We start from the raw sequence: 17923 nt of genomic DNA, 5'->3' as shown, positions 1-17923 counted from the left end.
ACATTTTTTCTCTTATAGCTGTCTGGAATCTGTAAAAAAAAGGTTAGGTTTCACCAAATATGTTTTCAATATTTGCTAAGAAAAATATATATATTTTTTTTAAATTTCATCGGGGCTACCTCTAAACAATATTTCCCAGAGTTACCGTCATATAAAAGTTTGTTTGAAAATATTGAATCAAGCTAAAAAAGTATCAAATCACAGTAGGCATTGGTTGTCAGGATAAGTTCATTTGTTTACATCATGGCTACGGAGCAAGCACGTCGCGAATGGATCCTGCACGCTCGAAACAAATTCTTCGATGCTGTCGGTGTAAATATTTACTTTATTTGACAAAGCTCATGTAATCATGACAGCAGTTGACCTCTTTTCTTCATTCATATTTTTTTTTTCAATAATCAAACGTCATGATTACCTGGATTCACCTGTTTGCACCAAAGAATATCCCGATCCAGCCGCTCCTGGCAGTTTTCGATCAAATTCCTGGGCAGGAACTTTAAAATCAAAAAGAAGTAAAAAAATGCTTGTTCGGGTAAGCAATCTGCAGTTGTGGGCTGAAAAGCGAAGCTTTCGTTACTTTTGGAACCATGAATCAGCAAATTTACGAAGAGGAGTGCCCACGGAAGAGACTACTGTCTTTTCTGGAGCACCATGAGGTGGAATGCCTATTCTGGCCAGACTTGTCAAGCTGCCACTACTCAAATTCCACCCAACAGTGGTACAGCAAAATGGCGTCACAGTGGTTCCCAAGGAGATGAATCCTGCCAGTACTCCGGAACTAAGGTAAATTGAGGAATACTGGTCAATTGTGAATAGGGTTACCATATGGTATCCTAAAGGAGGACATATCCTCCTTTTTCAACAATTTTTCTACATCCTCCTTTTACCCGAAAATGTCCTCCTTTTTAATAACTGCATTTTTCCGGTAACATATTTTTAAAATTGTTTTCAAATAGCGTTTATTGCAGAGCATATTTGTTTAATTAAATCGCATCCTAATCATTTATAGCAAATGCCATTCGATAGTGGGATCAGCAATATACTACAGTTGTGAACCCCCCTACATTTAGGATGTGGTTCATTTGGTGAATTTCCACTTAAAAGTGACAGATGGAAAATTTTAAAATAAATCTGCTATTCTACCAGACTTATGTCTGACCGACCAAGGATCAATTTTGACAAACGATTCCTCGAAATTCGGATGATCAACAACATAGAGATTTTCTATCTATATAATTTATTTTCGAAGTGTCAAGTTTAAGTGAAAATTCACCAAATCTCGATTACGTTTTCGAAGGGACGTATCAGCTTTTGAAAACAATGCATTTGATCGTCGATTTGGCGTAACTGGTAGCTTGCCCACGAATACTAACACTACCATCAAATAGGGGGAAATTTCATCTACCTGATACTGGTGTTAGAGCCTTAGACTGTGTTCCAATGTTATAATGTTCGAAAACCCCTCTCTTGTTGGTTGACCGATTGTCGAGAAGGTGTTTGTCAAAATGGATTGTTTTTCTGTCTGGATTGTCTTATGAAATACCAGGGTTATTTGATAATTTCCCATCTTTAAAATGTAAGTGAAAATTTACCAAATGGAACACAGCAATCCAACGTGTGTTCGATTTTGACGCTCTGGTTCTATGGGATGTTAGGTATTGGTTTAGAGTCCTATGCTGAATCAATGGTAAAATTAACAGATTGCTTAGATTTTCCTTTTCATGTTGGTTTCAATCAGCGGTGGCATGTATCCTGATTTTTGTACATGATAAAAGAAGGGATGGTTTTTAGGCTGTAAAGCTGTAGTTTTCATGCAAAACCGCTAGACTAGATCATTTTCTATAGTCTTAAAAGTATATTATTAAGATTGATGCATTTTTCAGAAGAATAACTAGAAGATGAATTGAATTGATAACGACTACAATTAATGAACAATCTTAATTGATAAAACTCATTGTCCTCCTTTGTACTGTACTGTTAAGACAAGGAAACATTGTCCTCCTTTATCTCCAAACCTAAAAAGAAATGTCCTCCTTTTCAAGTTTTTGATATGGTAACCCTAATTGTGAAGCACATAGTGAAGAAAAACGGTGGAACTGCAATTGACCTGAAGAATTACAAGCGGGAACAGGGCTCGTGCCCTGCCAAGCAAGTGGGAACAGGGCTCGTGCAAAATATGATGGGCCGTGTACTAAAAAAAAAGTTCGAGCAATGGCGTATGGTAAGAAGAAAGACTGAACAATGTTCTAATAAGAAACATAATACTTACTTATGTAAAGCTGTTACATTGAACTATGAAACATTAAACGCATTTTTCAAAAAATACTTTCGTGTCCGGATGTTTTTGTGTTCAACCTTTAACATCCTTAGCTATCATTTGGAGGGTGAGCTCCCAAGTTTCCTGACAAAGTACAATTTTTGGGCCAACCTAGTGTCCATTGTGTCCAATATTAGAAAAAAATCACATTTGTTTTTTGGAAATGCTTTCAAATACGTAAGTTTAGTTTCAACCTGTTTTTGTAATTTTTTGGCAAAAATTTGGGGTTTTTTTATTCAGTGTGTATTTTTGTCTGACATTCATTCCAGTTTCCAACATCTCTTTCTCATACTTCATAATGATTATTTGAGTCCATTTCGTGTTATAATTTATCAAAAAAACCGAACACCCCATTTTGAAAAATTAGGCGAGAGTCAAAATGATCAAATGTTTCACTAGTGTCAATAAACTAAATGTGTGCTGGAAAATAAAAGAAATAAAAATAATGTGACTGCATATACGGGTGTCCCAAAATTGCACTTTGTCTGGAAATCTGGGGTTTCAACCTCCAAATGATAGCTAAGGGTGTTACAAACAAACTTTTGAACGGCGGCAACTCTGGGAAATGTTGTTTAGAGGTCGCCCCGACGAGATTTTTGAAAAAAGTATATTTTTCATAGTTATTATCCAATAAATATTTTTAGTTCTTTAAATTTTTCTGTGAAATCTCACGTTTTTATATTTTTCGCAGATTCTCAAGGGTCAAAACTATAAGGGAAAAAATTGCTACGGCATATTCTGTGTCCAATTTGTTAGTTACAATTTTTCAAATTCTCTAAAATGATGTTTTTTGTTGTACATCACTGCATTCAAACATCAAAAGTGGGTATCAAACAAAGCGCTATTATCAATCAAATGCAGCAGAAATATGGGAAAGTTAAAAAGAAATGTTTTGAAAAAATGATTCTTAGGATTTTCTTTAGACTTTTTCTTATTCTCATTCACATATACATGATTTACATAGGGGAAATGGCTCTACATAATGTTAGCCTATGGATTTAAGATTGGGCCCATTGCTAAAAACTGCTATTAGAGGTACTAATGGATATTTTTGGTCGCTATTGAAAATTCAATTGATTGCTGAATTTATATATTGGCCCAAATTAGGGGCATTTAGGCCGCCATTGCACCCATTTCCCCTACATAAAGAAACCCAATTTCCAGGATTCGATTTTTTTTTTTCAAGAGAAATTTCGAAACATTTCAAAACTAGTTTTTCTCAATTTAAAAATCTTTCTTCGCTATTGTAATCAGCTTGTATTTGTTGTAATTATTTTTTAAGTTTGTCTTCAAATAGTTTCCTGTTGTTAAATGAAGTGTTTCATAATACCGTAATCCGGGGAAAATTGATGGATTATTAACGAAAACATAGAAACTAATTTTTACATTAAACGAAATTAACAAACTACTGATATTGAAATAAGTAGTATAAGTTAAGTTCGATAAGTAATGATTTATCAAATTGAATGTTTTGTTTATTTTTAGGACATTTTTGAAATCTCAAATTTGAAAATATCGATTTGGGATGAAACTGATCAAACGACCTCCGAGTAAATTTCTAGTAACTGTAATTATTAAATTGGGGTTCCCTGAATCCGAATCAGATGCTAAAATCCTTCTGCAAAGTTTATTTTTTACAGCAAAAATTTCTTAAAATAAAATGCGCCCGAATTTAGACAATTACTTTAAAAATGGCTCTAAATTTCAAAGAAAACCTGCCGCTGCAATGGAAAAAATTTTACCGTATTTTTAAAATAATTCAGATTCATTGACACTTAGTTTAATGAAAAATACCATTTCCAAGCTAATGAAAACAATCTTTGAATCCCCCCAAGCAACACACATGTTCTATAGCAGTTTACATAACCTTTGTATCAAGCTTGCAAATGCTCATTACAGCTAAAATGCTATTTTTCGGATTTATGAAGCTATGAGATATTTTAATGATAATTCTTATTTACAAGATGTAATAAAAGAAGGTAAAGTGTGTGTATAATACAGTAAACCTGTCAATTTAGCTTTCAGAGGGTCACAATAGCGATTAGCTGTAACGATCATAAAATCGTTAGTCGTGCCTTCTGAAAGCAAAATTGACAAATTTTATGTGTCATACACAAACTTTACCAACTCTTCTCGCTTCTAACAAATAAAATTATCATTATAGTATCCCATAGTTTCATAATAACGAAAACTAGCATTTTAGCTGTAATGAGCAATTGTAAGCCTGCTTTGTATGACTGGTTTTGGTTGTATAGCAGTTTTCTCAACAAAATTATATGAATGCGTGTTACCTTGAATTCCAATATTGAATGCTATAGAACGTTACTTTAAATTTAATGTTTTCCAATAAAATCTATTTTTTTTTGTTATAAGAAACTCGTCAAAGCAATCATTGAAGTCTAAATGTCAATTTCATCACAGTGATTAATTTGCCCTCGGATTACGGTACTGTTTTTTCCATTATATGAATGTGTGTTACCTTGAATTCCGATATTGAATGCTATAGAACGTTACTTTAAATTTAATGTTTTCCAATAAACTCTATTTTTTTTTTTTTTTGTTATAAGAAACTCGTCAAAGCAATCATTGAAGTCTAAATGTCAATTTCACCCCAGTGATTAATTTGCCCTCGGATTACGGTACTGTTTTTCCCATTATATCTGAAATAAAAGGCCTAAATATCATGTTAGCAATTATAAACGCGATTTTTACCTTCTCTTGATTGAGAACAAAAACACCTGTCACTTTTTTAATTTTAAATACCACTAGGCATTGTCCTTAACTACAATTTCTTCGTAAGGATTTTTAAAATGTATTTTGAATTTAAAACAAGCCAATTTAGATTTTTTCAGTGACTCGAACGCTGCTCATTTTTTCATCGGTTGAAAGCATTTAATAATAGATTAATTTCCATTTAATGTGGCATTCCTGTGTGTTTTTACGCCGAAGTCAAAAGTATTGAAATTGATTCAATTTTCAACGAACAACGATATAGGTTTACATTAAAGTGTAAATTTCAGCATTAATTAATTGAATTTCAGATTGTTTAACGTGCATTAATATATTTAAAAGCCTGCTCCAGAATGAAGTTAAAAATTGCAACATATTTTTATCTGTGTAGTAACTAGTATGTTTGTTATCAAATCTCAGATTGAAAAGCTGTTAAAGATACAATCAAATATTTCGATAATAAATCGAATCTGTTCGAATCTAAAAATAAAATCTACAATTTTTAAACTTGATAATTGACAGTCCATAGTCAAATATTTAGCATAAGATCGCATTCCTCTGTGTGAAATGTTTTGCCATTTCAATGTGATAATGCATCCAGACGGCGAGACGCATTTTTCGCGAGGCGATCCAATGAAATGTGTGGTCGAACAAAAAGAACGCCAATTAGTACCAAATGGTCAAAGTTTGCCACTAACCTTGGCTGGAGATTAGCACCTTTGTCGGATGCTATGAAACATACATACAGACAAAACACACCAGCCGTGTTGATTGAATAAATAATCGGCAATCGACAAATACTAACGGAACGCTGCTGTTTAGAAAATGAAAACACTTCCTCCGAGTCAACAAAGAGATCGGGGAAGTATATAATACCAAAAGCTGTTTCGAATAACAGAATTTCTAATGGGTTTCCCCAAATCTTACCCAGATTTGCCTAAATAGGAGCGGAAGCACGGTTTAGGATTGAAATTTATGGTTGTTATTTTAGGCACAATGCTGCTAATTGTTGCCACGTAACAAAAGGGTTGTGTAATTTTAGCAGGCCAAAACTTCTACCTAAACAAAAACACGATCGGCAGTGAACACTCATTCAGGTTGTGATGGCAAACTGTTAAAACCGAGTTGTGCTAAGCTTAAAACAAAATCAGGTGAATGAATTGCCATTTGCTGTAAATTTGGAAATATCTCAAAATGCTGTTCAGAAAATCATTAATAAATATCCATCACTCTATCGAGAGCACTCGTTCCAAGTAGCTTTCCACGAGCAGTCGGTCCAAAGTGAACGGCTCTTGAGTTGCAAAACTTGACAGACTTTAAGCTCTATAGGAAGATGACTATGTTCAAACAACGGGAGCACTAGAATGTTGTGCGCAGAGCTCTAAAGACCGTTGCTTCTTGTGTATGCCGTTGCTGTGGCTGGTTGCTGCTTTTCCATGTGGCCAACTCCGTCTCGTCATCATCGCGGTGATCGCGGTGAGAGCCTAAATACAAACTTGCCAACATGTTGACCGAGTGGATTATGTGATGGGTGAGTGAGCGAGTAAATGAACGAAGGAACGATCGACCACGACGACTACGTCGAAGACGACGGCTGAGCAAGTGGTGGTAGGCAGGCATGTGAATGGCATCAACCCGGGGCAGCAGCGTTGAGGCTCATAACCTTCTGAAATATTATGACGGACTCGAAGGTCGCTAAGTACGGCTCTAGACATACCGACTCCAATCTGTTTTTGCTCCCCGGCATGGCATGGAGAGAACTACGTGCGCGAAGTTGGAATCTACATACATACGTATATGTGTGCGCCGCTGGATGCTGGCTGCTCCTGGCTGTGGAGGGTGCTTGACAGAGTGAAGTAGCATACACATATGGGATGATATGTATATGAGGTAAGCGATTTCAAAATTGAAGTTTGTTTATGATTGTTTATGAATGAGAGCAGTTAGTGAGAAAATCGTTCAAGTTTGGTAGTGGAGTGACTGCTGCTGCTTCAACAATCACTGGGAATTTCTTAGAATGATGAAATAGGTAAATTTATGGAACACAAATTTACAACATTGAGGGAAAATTTACTGTGGTGCGTTTTCTGAAAATTTCAAATTACTTTTTTCTGTCGCATCAGTTCCAAACACAGGCAAAATTTTTGTAAATTTACATTTGCTTCATTGATGTAATTTCTAGCCTTTGTTGAAACATACAGCAATAAAACATAAATTTTACATGAAAGTATTTGATAATTACAATCATTTGCATTGAATTTAACATGCTTGTGTGTTTAACATGGAATTCAAAAATTCAATTGAAATTGATCAAATTCTCAACGAACAAAGATATAAAATTACGTAAAGTTCAGCTACATACAGTACATACGCAGTCATGTTCATTAAACCTACATTCATCATTTACGATAAGTTTCATTGACCATACAAATTATAGTTTCTATAAATCGTTCATGATTTAAGATTATATAAACAACAAGATCAAACAAGGCTTTCCCGATGTCCTCAGCAGCAATACGCACGTATAAAATGATATTTATTCTCTAAAAAGTCCTGGAGAACTGGTGGTCTATCGGCGCCGCCGGTGGTGTATTGGTGAGCGTGGCTTCAATCCCAGTCAGCGCCACCGGGATGTTCTGTGGCATAAGTAAAGCCGTTTGGTCCCCGGTCCATGAGTTTGATGGGTCGATAGGTAGGGTCCAGGTGTGGGAGCTGCCTCCCTGACGTCGGTAGCATTGGTGCTCAGCACGGAAAATAAGATCGACGGAAAACAAATCAAGGGGGAAAATGGTCAACCACGTCTTAGAAAATGTCTTTGAACCACGTCAGCAGTTCCACGCCAAATGACGAATCGGAAAAACTCGAACTTCTCTTATTTGCATGACACTTAGCATAATGTTTGGTTTTGGATATTGTAATATTTTCAAAATGGCGTCTTTGAAATTTTTCAATACCCAAATACCTCAAAATGTTCTTGCTCGATTTTTTAAATTTTATGTACAGTTCCAAAAGAACCGAGTTTTAGCAAAAATGTGAATCATTGCTCATAACAAACAATTAGGCAAAGTTTCATAGAAACCAGAGAAGGTTGATTCAAAATACATTATTTTTTTCACAATTTAGCATGGAACTGCTTCCGTAAAAAAAGGACATAGGGACTATGCGAATCGTTTACGTTTAATTTACATCTATATAAGTGTTCTTAGTTCTCCAAATCATCCTGAATGCTAGATCGTTCGATATACTGCTACTAAGACCATGTCCAAGAAGGTTCATGGAATAAATGCGCATCATTTAAGATCCATTAGCATGTATAATGATGTTTTAGGATCTGAAATTTGACCTGGAGCTCAAACCAAATGATCTACTAGATCTAACATGATTAGAATAGTATAGGGCCATTAAGCCGAATGGGTCATTAGACCGAGAGCCATCACATATCAAGCATATGTCATATTTAACTAAGAATCTTTTTTTTTTGCCTTTTTTTCCGAGTTTTATCTTATTAACATTTGTTAAAGTACCGGCGACGACGGTCACAAAATGAATGACATTAATAAAACCACAATAACGTGGTATACACAAATGATGATCCCCTCGGATGACTCAACCATGATTATCTTTTGCAATTTAAATCGTTTTTCTCCTTTAAATTTCGCCGAACCACCGATAGGACCTTACTAAGGCTCTTAAAAAACTACAAGGAACAGCCTTATAAGGTTTTACGCAATGGTGACGTATTTAGGACTACGTGGTCTTATATAATAAATATAATTTGTTAACTGCAGCAGGAGCTTGTGTTTTGTGTAGGAATAGGCATTTGAGTGGGGTTTTCTCTGTTTATACACTTTAGTATGACTATGATTGCTCTGAAAAGAACCATTTGATATGAATTTTAGTTGAGACATGATCAGAAATTTAACACTTTTAGAAAATCTTGGTGGCCCTGAACAGGGTCGATGGTAGCCTTTGGAAGATGATGATGACGATAGCCAGCTGGATCCGCAAATCGGACCGGACAATCCCATATTCTTCGGTTCAATGAATGGGCACTCGCAAGAGTCTCGGCCCGTCTGCTGCAGGACAGGATTGAACTTGTGTCTGCGACAGGTTGGAAGGCCGCAGAATATCCCAGCTAAAGCTCCTCCCCTTTTTAGTTTTTCTCATTAAACTCTTTCTCTCAACAAGTTGGTAAATTTTAGCCTTTAGCAGTAAGACGCTTAACACTTTTTTCGGCGAATTTATGACCCTATTTCACGTCATGGTTCTTTTCTATGCCTGTTCAGATAAATTAGTACTTTTATTTATTTTCTCTACTGCGCTAAATCGGATACGCACTCGAATAATTGAAAAACCGATAAATATTTATATATTATTTTTATATTAGCTGGAAAAATCATTACGATTAATCGTTAATCGAATAATTGGGCTTTTAGGCATCCCTAGAAAATAATGTAATTTCATTTTCTTTTTATATGATCTTTCAAAAATTTCGAACTGCAGAATTGCAACCAGCTAGTGTAACCCAAGAACCAAAAACGATGCAGAGGGATGAAAGTCAATTTTCTTCATCGATTTCCTCTTTTGATGACCATGGCTTCACTTACCTATTTCTCACTATTTCTGCTATGCTCTTCTATCATCCAGAACAACAAAAGTATCAATGAATCTGTTTGCGTCGAGTTATCAACGAAACAGAAAGTCGATGAAGAGAATCGATCAAAATCACTTGGTTACAAGATTACACCTCTGAAGAGCATTTTGTGTGGTCGTTGGGGACTTGTAGTTCTGAATATGGCGATGAGTGAGAGGCGAATGCCACTTCCACTTGTTTCGTTTACTAACGACTCTCTGATTGGTGGATTTGTTAGTTATTTTGACGTTTTTTTTTTTTTACATTTACCACTTTCCAATAGTTTTTGTTGTCAGTCGGAATCATTGTAGAAATATTTCTGATCGATTGGTGATAAAATTATTAAAATTGGTCCAGGGGCAGCTGAGTTATTGACGTTCAAAATATTTCATAATTTCGTTACATGTTCTATTTTCGGTTTTCTCAAAGTGTACCCCTATATAAGTATCATAGATGTAGTCCTACGTTAAAACCCAAGCAACAATTTTTGTTTTATTTAAGTTTTATAGCAGTTGATATAACCAAATTATAAAACCTTCACTGACGACCACATTGCTTTAACAATCTCCTGAGAACCGCAATACAGCCATGTCATGGCCAATTGGCCCAGTTTTAATGCAGTCATTAAAACTTGATATGCGAACTACTTTAGGAGCATAGGATTTATGTCAGTTTTATCACACTCTAGACGTGATTGTTAAAAATGAAAACATAAAACCTCCTCCAGGTCAGAAAGTTTTAACAGCCTTCTAATGACTACCATAAAACTATATTACAACCGCATAAATCGCTCCTGAAGAAGTTGATAAAACATGATACGCAAAACATTTTGACAACTTTGAAGGTTTTAAGTTGGGGTTTTTGGATCATAGTTAATATTGAGAAATATTTTATTGTGGTTTTATTCTTTCGATGTTTGATGTGAAATCATGATCCTTGTCAGTTGGTAATAATGGCTGATATTATTGTGCATTGAAAATAAGACGACTTTATTATAATTTTAAACCAATCTGTATATGCTTCACAGCATGCCGTGCAATATTTATGGTGATTATTATACCAAATAGGAGCATACATTTAGTGCGCCATATGAATACTAAAATATAGGGATATTTTTAATTTGTCTGCATTAGGACCATGCATTAAAGAGTCATTCAAAGATTATCTATTTAGTACAAAACTGTTACTACTGTTGAGCAATAACCAGTCACATATTATTTAATTATACACACAGGCGTGCGCAGCCCTCTTCATTTGGGGGGGCCCGCCTACCAAATGGGGCGCTTCATAGCTTTGAGGGCGCCAATAATTTAGAAGAGTTAATGTTTACTTATAGTTATTTCTATGGATTCCCAGTGGAGTTATTCTCCTTTTAAGGGATCCTTAAAAACACCAAGTTAAATAAACTAATTTACTACTACTACTGTTTATAATGGTTCATACAGTTTACATAAGAAATTCATTGATTTTTCCTTTCGAGGTAGTGTTTAACTTTGAGTTTAAATTGATTTCGATTTACGATTTGTTTTAGTTCACTAGGTAAAGCATTATATTTAAATGGACCTATATAAGATATTCGTTTTTGACCTTGACTTGTGGAAGCTCTAATGACTGTTAAGTTTCCGGCTTGCCTGGTACTGTGAGAACGGTTGCCAATATTGATTACAAGATTAGAATGTGTTCTATCATTATGAATAATATCGTGTACCAATAAGAGTGTCTGTAGTTCACATAAACCTAAAATTGGAAGGACATTATGATTTCTGCTTGCATAGAGTTCAAAAGTTGAATATAACGGAGGTAGGTTGAAAATTATTTTTAAGCACCTATTTTGCAAAACTTGTAGTTTAACTAATTTTGATTTACATGCAAGGCCCCAAGCTATGATAATATATTGTAATTGAGAATGTATGTGAGCATAGTAAAACTTAAGTAAGACATGTTGCTGAACAAAGCTAGAAACCTTTCTCAAAACGCCACATAAAGCCGCTACTTTTTTCTCTATTTGTTTTACATGTATTTCCCATGAAAACGTAGAATCCAGGTAAACACCCAGATGTGTAATGGGCAAGTGAGCTCGCGCACTAGGAGGGCGGTTGCATTGATTGCAAAATATTACTAAAATTTTGGATGCATAATAAATACACTGATTTTTTAAAATTGCCCTATTTTAAAATTACAATTATATTTCAGACTTGCAAACGCCTTCTAAACAAGTAAGCAAACGCACAAGAAGGGCGGTTGCATTCCTCGCAAAATAATTACTAAAATTTTGGATGCATAATAAATCAGCTGAATTGTTAAAGTTGCCTTATTTTAAAATTAAAATTATATTTCAGACTAACAACCCAAGCAACACGGCTTGTCATAAAGAAGTCGAAAATACTTTGTAATGACTAACGCAAAGAATCACTAATACTTTAATATACATCATTTAATATATTTATACAACCTAAAAAACGCAAGACGCGGAGCTTATACAACTAAATACTGGTCTTATAACATGTTTTGGAAACATCATTAAAACCAGCGACAAAAAAAAAACAATAAAAAATCTTGAGCATGGGGGATTCGATCACTGATCCTTGGCGTGGTAGACTTGTTACTTCCAAACTAGATCAACACCGCTTGATGAAGTGCATCCGCTTGGATGTAATATTAAAATTTATTTTTTGCTGTGTAGAAATTATCGGTACTCACTTGAAATTTTCCTCAGAATCCCTTTGGAATTTCACTCATAATTTACTTTTCTTGGTATTCCATTCGGAGTTGTCTTGGAACTATCTGCAGGATTCACTAGAAATTATTCGCAGAATTTTCTTGGAATACTTCCTAGAAATCCTTCAGAACTGTCATCAGAATTCAAGAGCTCTTTTGAAATGTTTCTTAGAAGTCAACTGGAATTATTAAACCCTTCGTGATTTTTCTCAAAACACCGTGGAACTGAAATTCCCTTAGAGTTTCAGAAATTTTTTTCCGGAATGAGCTAGAAATCATCATCATGGATTTTCACTCCAAATTTGATTTTCTCGGTATTCTTTTCGAAATTATCTTGCAATTAACTAGTTAAAAAATAATAATCTTGGAATTAACTGCAGGATTCACTAGAAGTTATCCACAGAATTTTGTTTGAATTCTCCCAAGAAATCTTTTGGAAATGTCCTCAGAATTCAATATCCTTGAGGTTCTTCTCTGAATTTTTTAGAACTTTTTTTTCTCAGAACACCTTGGAGCTGAAATTCCCCTAGAGTTTTAGAAGAATTTTTTCTGTATTCTCTAGAATTCTTCCCAGAATGAGCGTGAAATTATCCTCGAAATTCCCTTGAAATTTTCCTCAACATCCCTTTGCAGTTTCAATCAGATTCAGTTTTTGCAGGATTCACTAGAAATTATTCTTAGAATTTTCATGGAATTCTCGCAAGAAATCTTTTGGAACTGTCCTCAGAATTCACTTTCTTGAGGTTCTTCTTGGAATTTTTTAGAACTCTCCTAAGAGCTCTATTAAAATTCTTCTCAGAACTCATTTTGAATTATTTTTAGAACTTTTCATAATTTTTCCTCAGAAAATCTTGGCACTGAAATTCCCTTAGAGATTCAGCAAAATTTCCGCAGTATTCTCCTGAAATCCTTCCTGGAATAAGTTAGAAATTAGCCTTGGAATTCTCTTGACACTTTTCTCAAAATCCCTTTTCTTGGAATCATTTTCAGAAATCTTTTTGACCTGTCTTCACAATTAAATACCCTTGAGATTCTTCTTCGATTTCTTAGAATTCTCCTAAGAGTTCTTTAAAATTCTTCTCAAAACTCCTTTGGAATTATTTTTAGAACTCTTCACGATTTTTTCTCAGACCACCTTGGAACTGAAATTTCCTTAGAGTTTCAGAAGAATTTCCTCAGTATTCTCTAGAAATTTTTCCCGAACTGAGCTTGAAATTTTCTTTGGAATTCCCTTGATTTTTTATTTAAAATCTAGCTATCTGCAAAAATCACCAGAAATTATCCTCAGAATTTTCATGAAATTCTCCCCAGAAATCTTTTGGAACTGTCCTCAGAATACACTATCCCTGAGGTTATTCTCGGAAATGTTTAGAACTCTCCTAAGAGCTCTTTTGAAATTATTCTCAGAACTCCTTTGGAATTATTTTTAAAATTATTCGCGATTTCACAGTTCCTGATGAATTTCCTCAATTTTCTCCAGAATTTTTTCCCGGAATGAGCTAGACATTATACTCGGAATCACCTTAAAATTTTCCTCAATTTTGGAATTTCACCCAAAATTTTATTTTTTCGGTACTCTTTTTGAAATTAAATTCTGTTCCATTTAGAATTTGGCCGTACAAAATAGGTTATTTCTCCAAGGAGAAATAAAGTACAAAAAGGCTTATTTGTTTATTTGTTCTTCGTCGTCGACAGTGTCGTCCAGACTAGTTTAACTTATGCTATGTTTTTAATCCTATTTTTAAAACAATTTTTGGACACATTAAAATCAAACAAATCACTAACATTGTTGAAAGCTCTGAGGCAAGAACTGAGCGGGTTGTTATGACCATAACATGTTCTATGTGCGGGAACTGCGATAAGTGCTGAGTACCGCAGCTGACGCTGTGGAACGTTCAGTGATACTTGCAGGAGAAGATCCGAACAGTCGACGTTATTCTGGACGATATCGAATATAACCAGCCGCTGCAATTTCAGCCGTCTTGCCGATAGCAGTTCCAGATCAATTAGTTGACATCGTTCTGGATATGCAGGTAGATGGACAGGATCATTCCACGGTAGGTGCCGAAGAGCAAAGCGAATGAATGATTTCTGCACACGTTCGGTGCGGATCACCTGAGATGTATGGTACGGTGCCCAAATGGGAGCAGCATATTCCAGGATACTTCGCACTAAAGCACAGAACAAGGCTTTTAATGTGTGCACGTCGGTGAATTGAGATGCATTGCGGCGAATGAACCCAAGAACGGAGAAGGCTTTGGCAGTAACGGTGGATATATGTTCGTTGAATCGAAGCTTACAATCCATGATAACTCCTAAATCACGGATAGACTGCACACGTTCCAGCGGACCAGTGTCGATATTGTAAAGATGATTGATGGGAATCCAACAACGGCTAAAAGTGATCACCTTGCACTTATTGATGTTCACGCACATTCCATTTTCCTTGCACCATCGTGAAAGGGCATCGATGTCAATCTGCAGAGCAACACAGTCCAAAACAGACTTGATGACTCTGAAGATTTTGAGGTCGTCGGCAAAAAACAACTTTCCAGAAGATATTTGCAGGCACAAGTCATTGATGAAGAGCACAAAGATCAATGGACCTAACACACTCCCTTGTGGAACTCCAGATGGAATGTAGAAGGTCCTGGATCGTGCTGAGTTCACCTGGACGAATGCTTTCCTACCAGTCAGGTAAGACATTAGCCAGTCGGCTATCCAATCGGGAAAACCCATATGTCTCAGCTTTTCCACGGCATAGCTATGCGGAACAGTATCAAATGCTTTCGAAAAATCAATGTATACAGAGTCCACTTGATTCCGGCTTTCAATCTCACGAAACAAAACGTTGGTGTAGCATAATAAGTTGGTTGTTGCAGAGCGATGGGGAACGAATCCATGCTGGTATTCCGAAATTATCGGTTTTGCTGCAGACAGTAAGACCTCGTGGACCAAGGATTCAAAGAGCTTTCCCAGGCAACAGAGAATCGAGATCCCGCGGTAATTTTCAGCGTGCCGCACGCTACCCGATTTGTGGATGGGAATCATTTTGGCATAAACCTGGGAATGTTTTTTCATTTAACGATCGATTGAACAGTATCGTCAAAGGTTTAACTATAGACTCGGCGCAATTCTTCAGCAGTGTTGGAGTTAAACCGTCGACTCCGGCTCCTTTCGACGCATCTAGTTTGGCTAACGCTCTCAACACTTCCTCACGAGAAAAATTGAAAAAAGGAAGGTGGATATCATGGGATGGCACATTTTGAAAACAACCCGGGTGAGGTTGGGACGACTCCGCATTAAACACACTTTGAAAGAAGGTCGAAAAAAGATTAGCTGCCTCTTCAGAAGAGCAGGCCAAAGCGTCACCATACTTGACATTGTCCGGAACACGATTGCTTGCCCTTTGTTGCTTCACGAACCTCCAGAACATTGATGGGTTTTGTTTCAAATTCGATTGCAGCCTCTGCATGTATTCATGGTAGCTTGATGCTACGAGCTCTTTGTAGGACAGTTCCACAAGGTGAAGCGATTCTCGGTTTTCAATGGTTTTGTTAGCGAAGAATCGTTTACGTGCTTTACGCAGTCTGTTGCGCAGGTTTCTTAACTCAATGGACCACCAGGGCTTCCTGTTGGCTCCACTAATAGCAGGGCGGCGTCGAGAGACCTTCAAGTGGAGAATTTCGTAAAGCTTGTCGTAAAACAGAAGAACATTTTGTTGGATTTTTATTTAACTTTAAGGGAAAAATACAACAAAAATTATTCATCGGTAAGTAAGCTAAAGGAGAAAAATCTATACAAATCTCTAATAAGGAAAATCCCCAAAGGCTTGGTAGCCATCATAATGAAGTAATGAAATTGGGTTGTTAGCGGAATGCTAAATAAAACAGCAAAAGGGTTTATCTTCCATTTAATTCCACTTAATTAATTTTTGTATCCATGACAGATACGTATTTCGACTACGGGATTTTCCTTATTAGAGATTTGTATAGATTTTTCTCCTTTAGCTTACTTAAATCTTTGGTTTTTATTAGTTAGGTAGGTTCCGATTCAACACATTGTAGTTTCATTTTTATACCTATGATCTTGACTTTTTTACCTAGGGGATGAGTACTTAAGGGGGTTAGATTTTGATAAGTTCTTTAGTGGGAATGACACTGATGAAGACTGCACATTGTAGTCGAAATACGTATCTGTCATGGATACAAAAATTAATTAAGTGGAATTAAATGGAAGATAAACCCTTTTGCTGTTTTATTTAGCATTCCGCTAACAACCCAATTTCATTACTTCACTTTGTTTTCTTTCCGCAATTGCAGATGCCTTGCCAAATCATCAACTTGCGAGCGAATTTATCTGCAAAGACAAATTTGAATTTATCCGTTATCCCCCTTACGTTTTGAAAAGTAAAAATTTTAGCCCGGGATTTATCCAAAGTCCATTTTTACGTAAGTTTCATCGTCCATCAAAATACATCCGTTATACTTGGTAAGAACTTGCTCGTATAGCTTCCTTGCAGGGTTTTTTGCAACCAGGTTTTGCTTCCGCGTCCTTTTGGGATGTTTGCTGGCATGGTACGACCGGAAACCTTCTCGAATACAGATTCGCCGAACTGCCGCACTGAACCTTTTCGCCAAATCACGGCCGGAGATCCCAGGATTCTTTTGGAGTGCTCTTATAACCTTTGATCGTAGTTTTCGGTCGTATGTTCCACTTCAACGTTTGTTTTGTTTTGTACGATCCAACTTTAGTGTTTCCCGGTAACGTTAGCACGGTATTTACAGTCGATTTTGGAAATTTGAGAGCCTTTGCAATCATTCCTCCAGGTGGAGGTTTTTATTCACCAGCGCTCGATTATCAAACCCAAAATTGTCAAAATCAGAAGTGATCCTCAAAAGCAAAATAATCAACGAAATTTTGGGCAAAATGATTATTTTGAATATTGTCGACCACACTGCCTTAATCATCGATATTATCATCAGTTCAGCTTGAGGCAATAATTTGCCGTCGACTTATGTCTAAAAACCACGTTCTTCAGCGCTATATTTGTTTAAAATGAAAATAATCATTATGCATTTGATCCTCAATATCATCTCGACCAAGATGAAGACGAATATCAATATCTACAATAACAGAGGCGATAATGAGAATCCAGCCACGAATGAAGAAAAACAAATGTTATTTTTGATACTCAGAGGTTGCCTAGATCAACGGAATTTGTTTATATCAAAATTCAAATTCATGCAGGTAGTTGGTCTATCTGTTAAGGTTTTCTTCATATTCAGCTAAATTGAGTGTAGAAGAAAGGATTTTTATCAGCACTGGTTACACGTACTTGGAAAACCGTGTTCATAAACCGAACTACATAGGCATCTCTTATTCGCCTTTTGCCTACCGTCTTATACAAGTACTGATAGTCTTGTGGTTAAAGTGTGGGTTTAGTGATCTCAAGGTTCTTGGTTCGAATCCAGTTTTTTGTTGCATTATTTTATTCTTTTTACATTTTTTTTGGTTAAAAGTTA

General features: G+C 36.0%; 1 protein-coding gene across 1 annotated transcript in view; it reads left to right on the top strand.

Moving 5' to 3' along the window:
• The first annotated feature begins 2050 nt into the window (after positions 1 to 2050).
• The window catches only part of LOC135712600 (fibrillin-2-like), a 177997-nt gene continuing 162124 nt past the window's right edge, over positions 2051 to 17923 (top strand). The window contains exons 1-2 of the mRNA XM_065235551.1: positions 2051 to 2152; positions 15032 to 15095. Of these exons, the coding sequence (XP_065091623.1) occupies positions 2051 to 2152; positions 15032 to 15095 (166 nt within the window). The remainder of the gene's footprint in view (positions 2153 to 15031; positions 15096 to 17923) is intronic.

The sequence above is a fragment of the Ochlerotatus camptorhynchus genome, unplaced genomic scaffold (assembly GCF_037179485.1).
Source record: "Ochlerotatus camptorhynchus isolate MF236.1 unplaced genomic scaffold, CSIRO-AGI_Acam_v1.1 ptg000494l, whole genome shotgun sequence".
Lineage (NCBI taxonomy): Eukaryota > Metazoa > Arthropoda > Insecta > Diptera > Culicidae > Ochlerotatus > Ochlerotatus camptorhynchus.
Note: the sequence above shows the minus strand (reverse complement) of the source record. Positions and strands in the feature narration are given on the sequence as shown.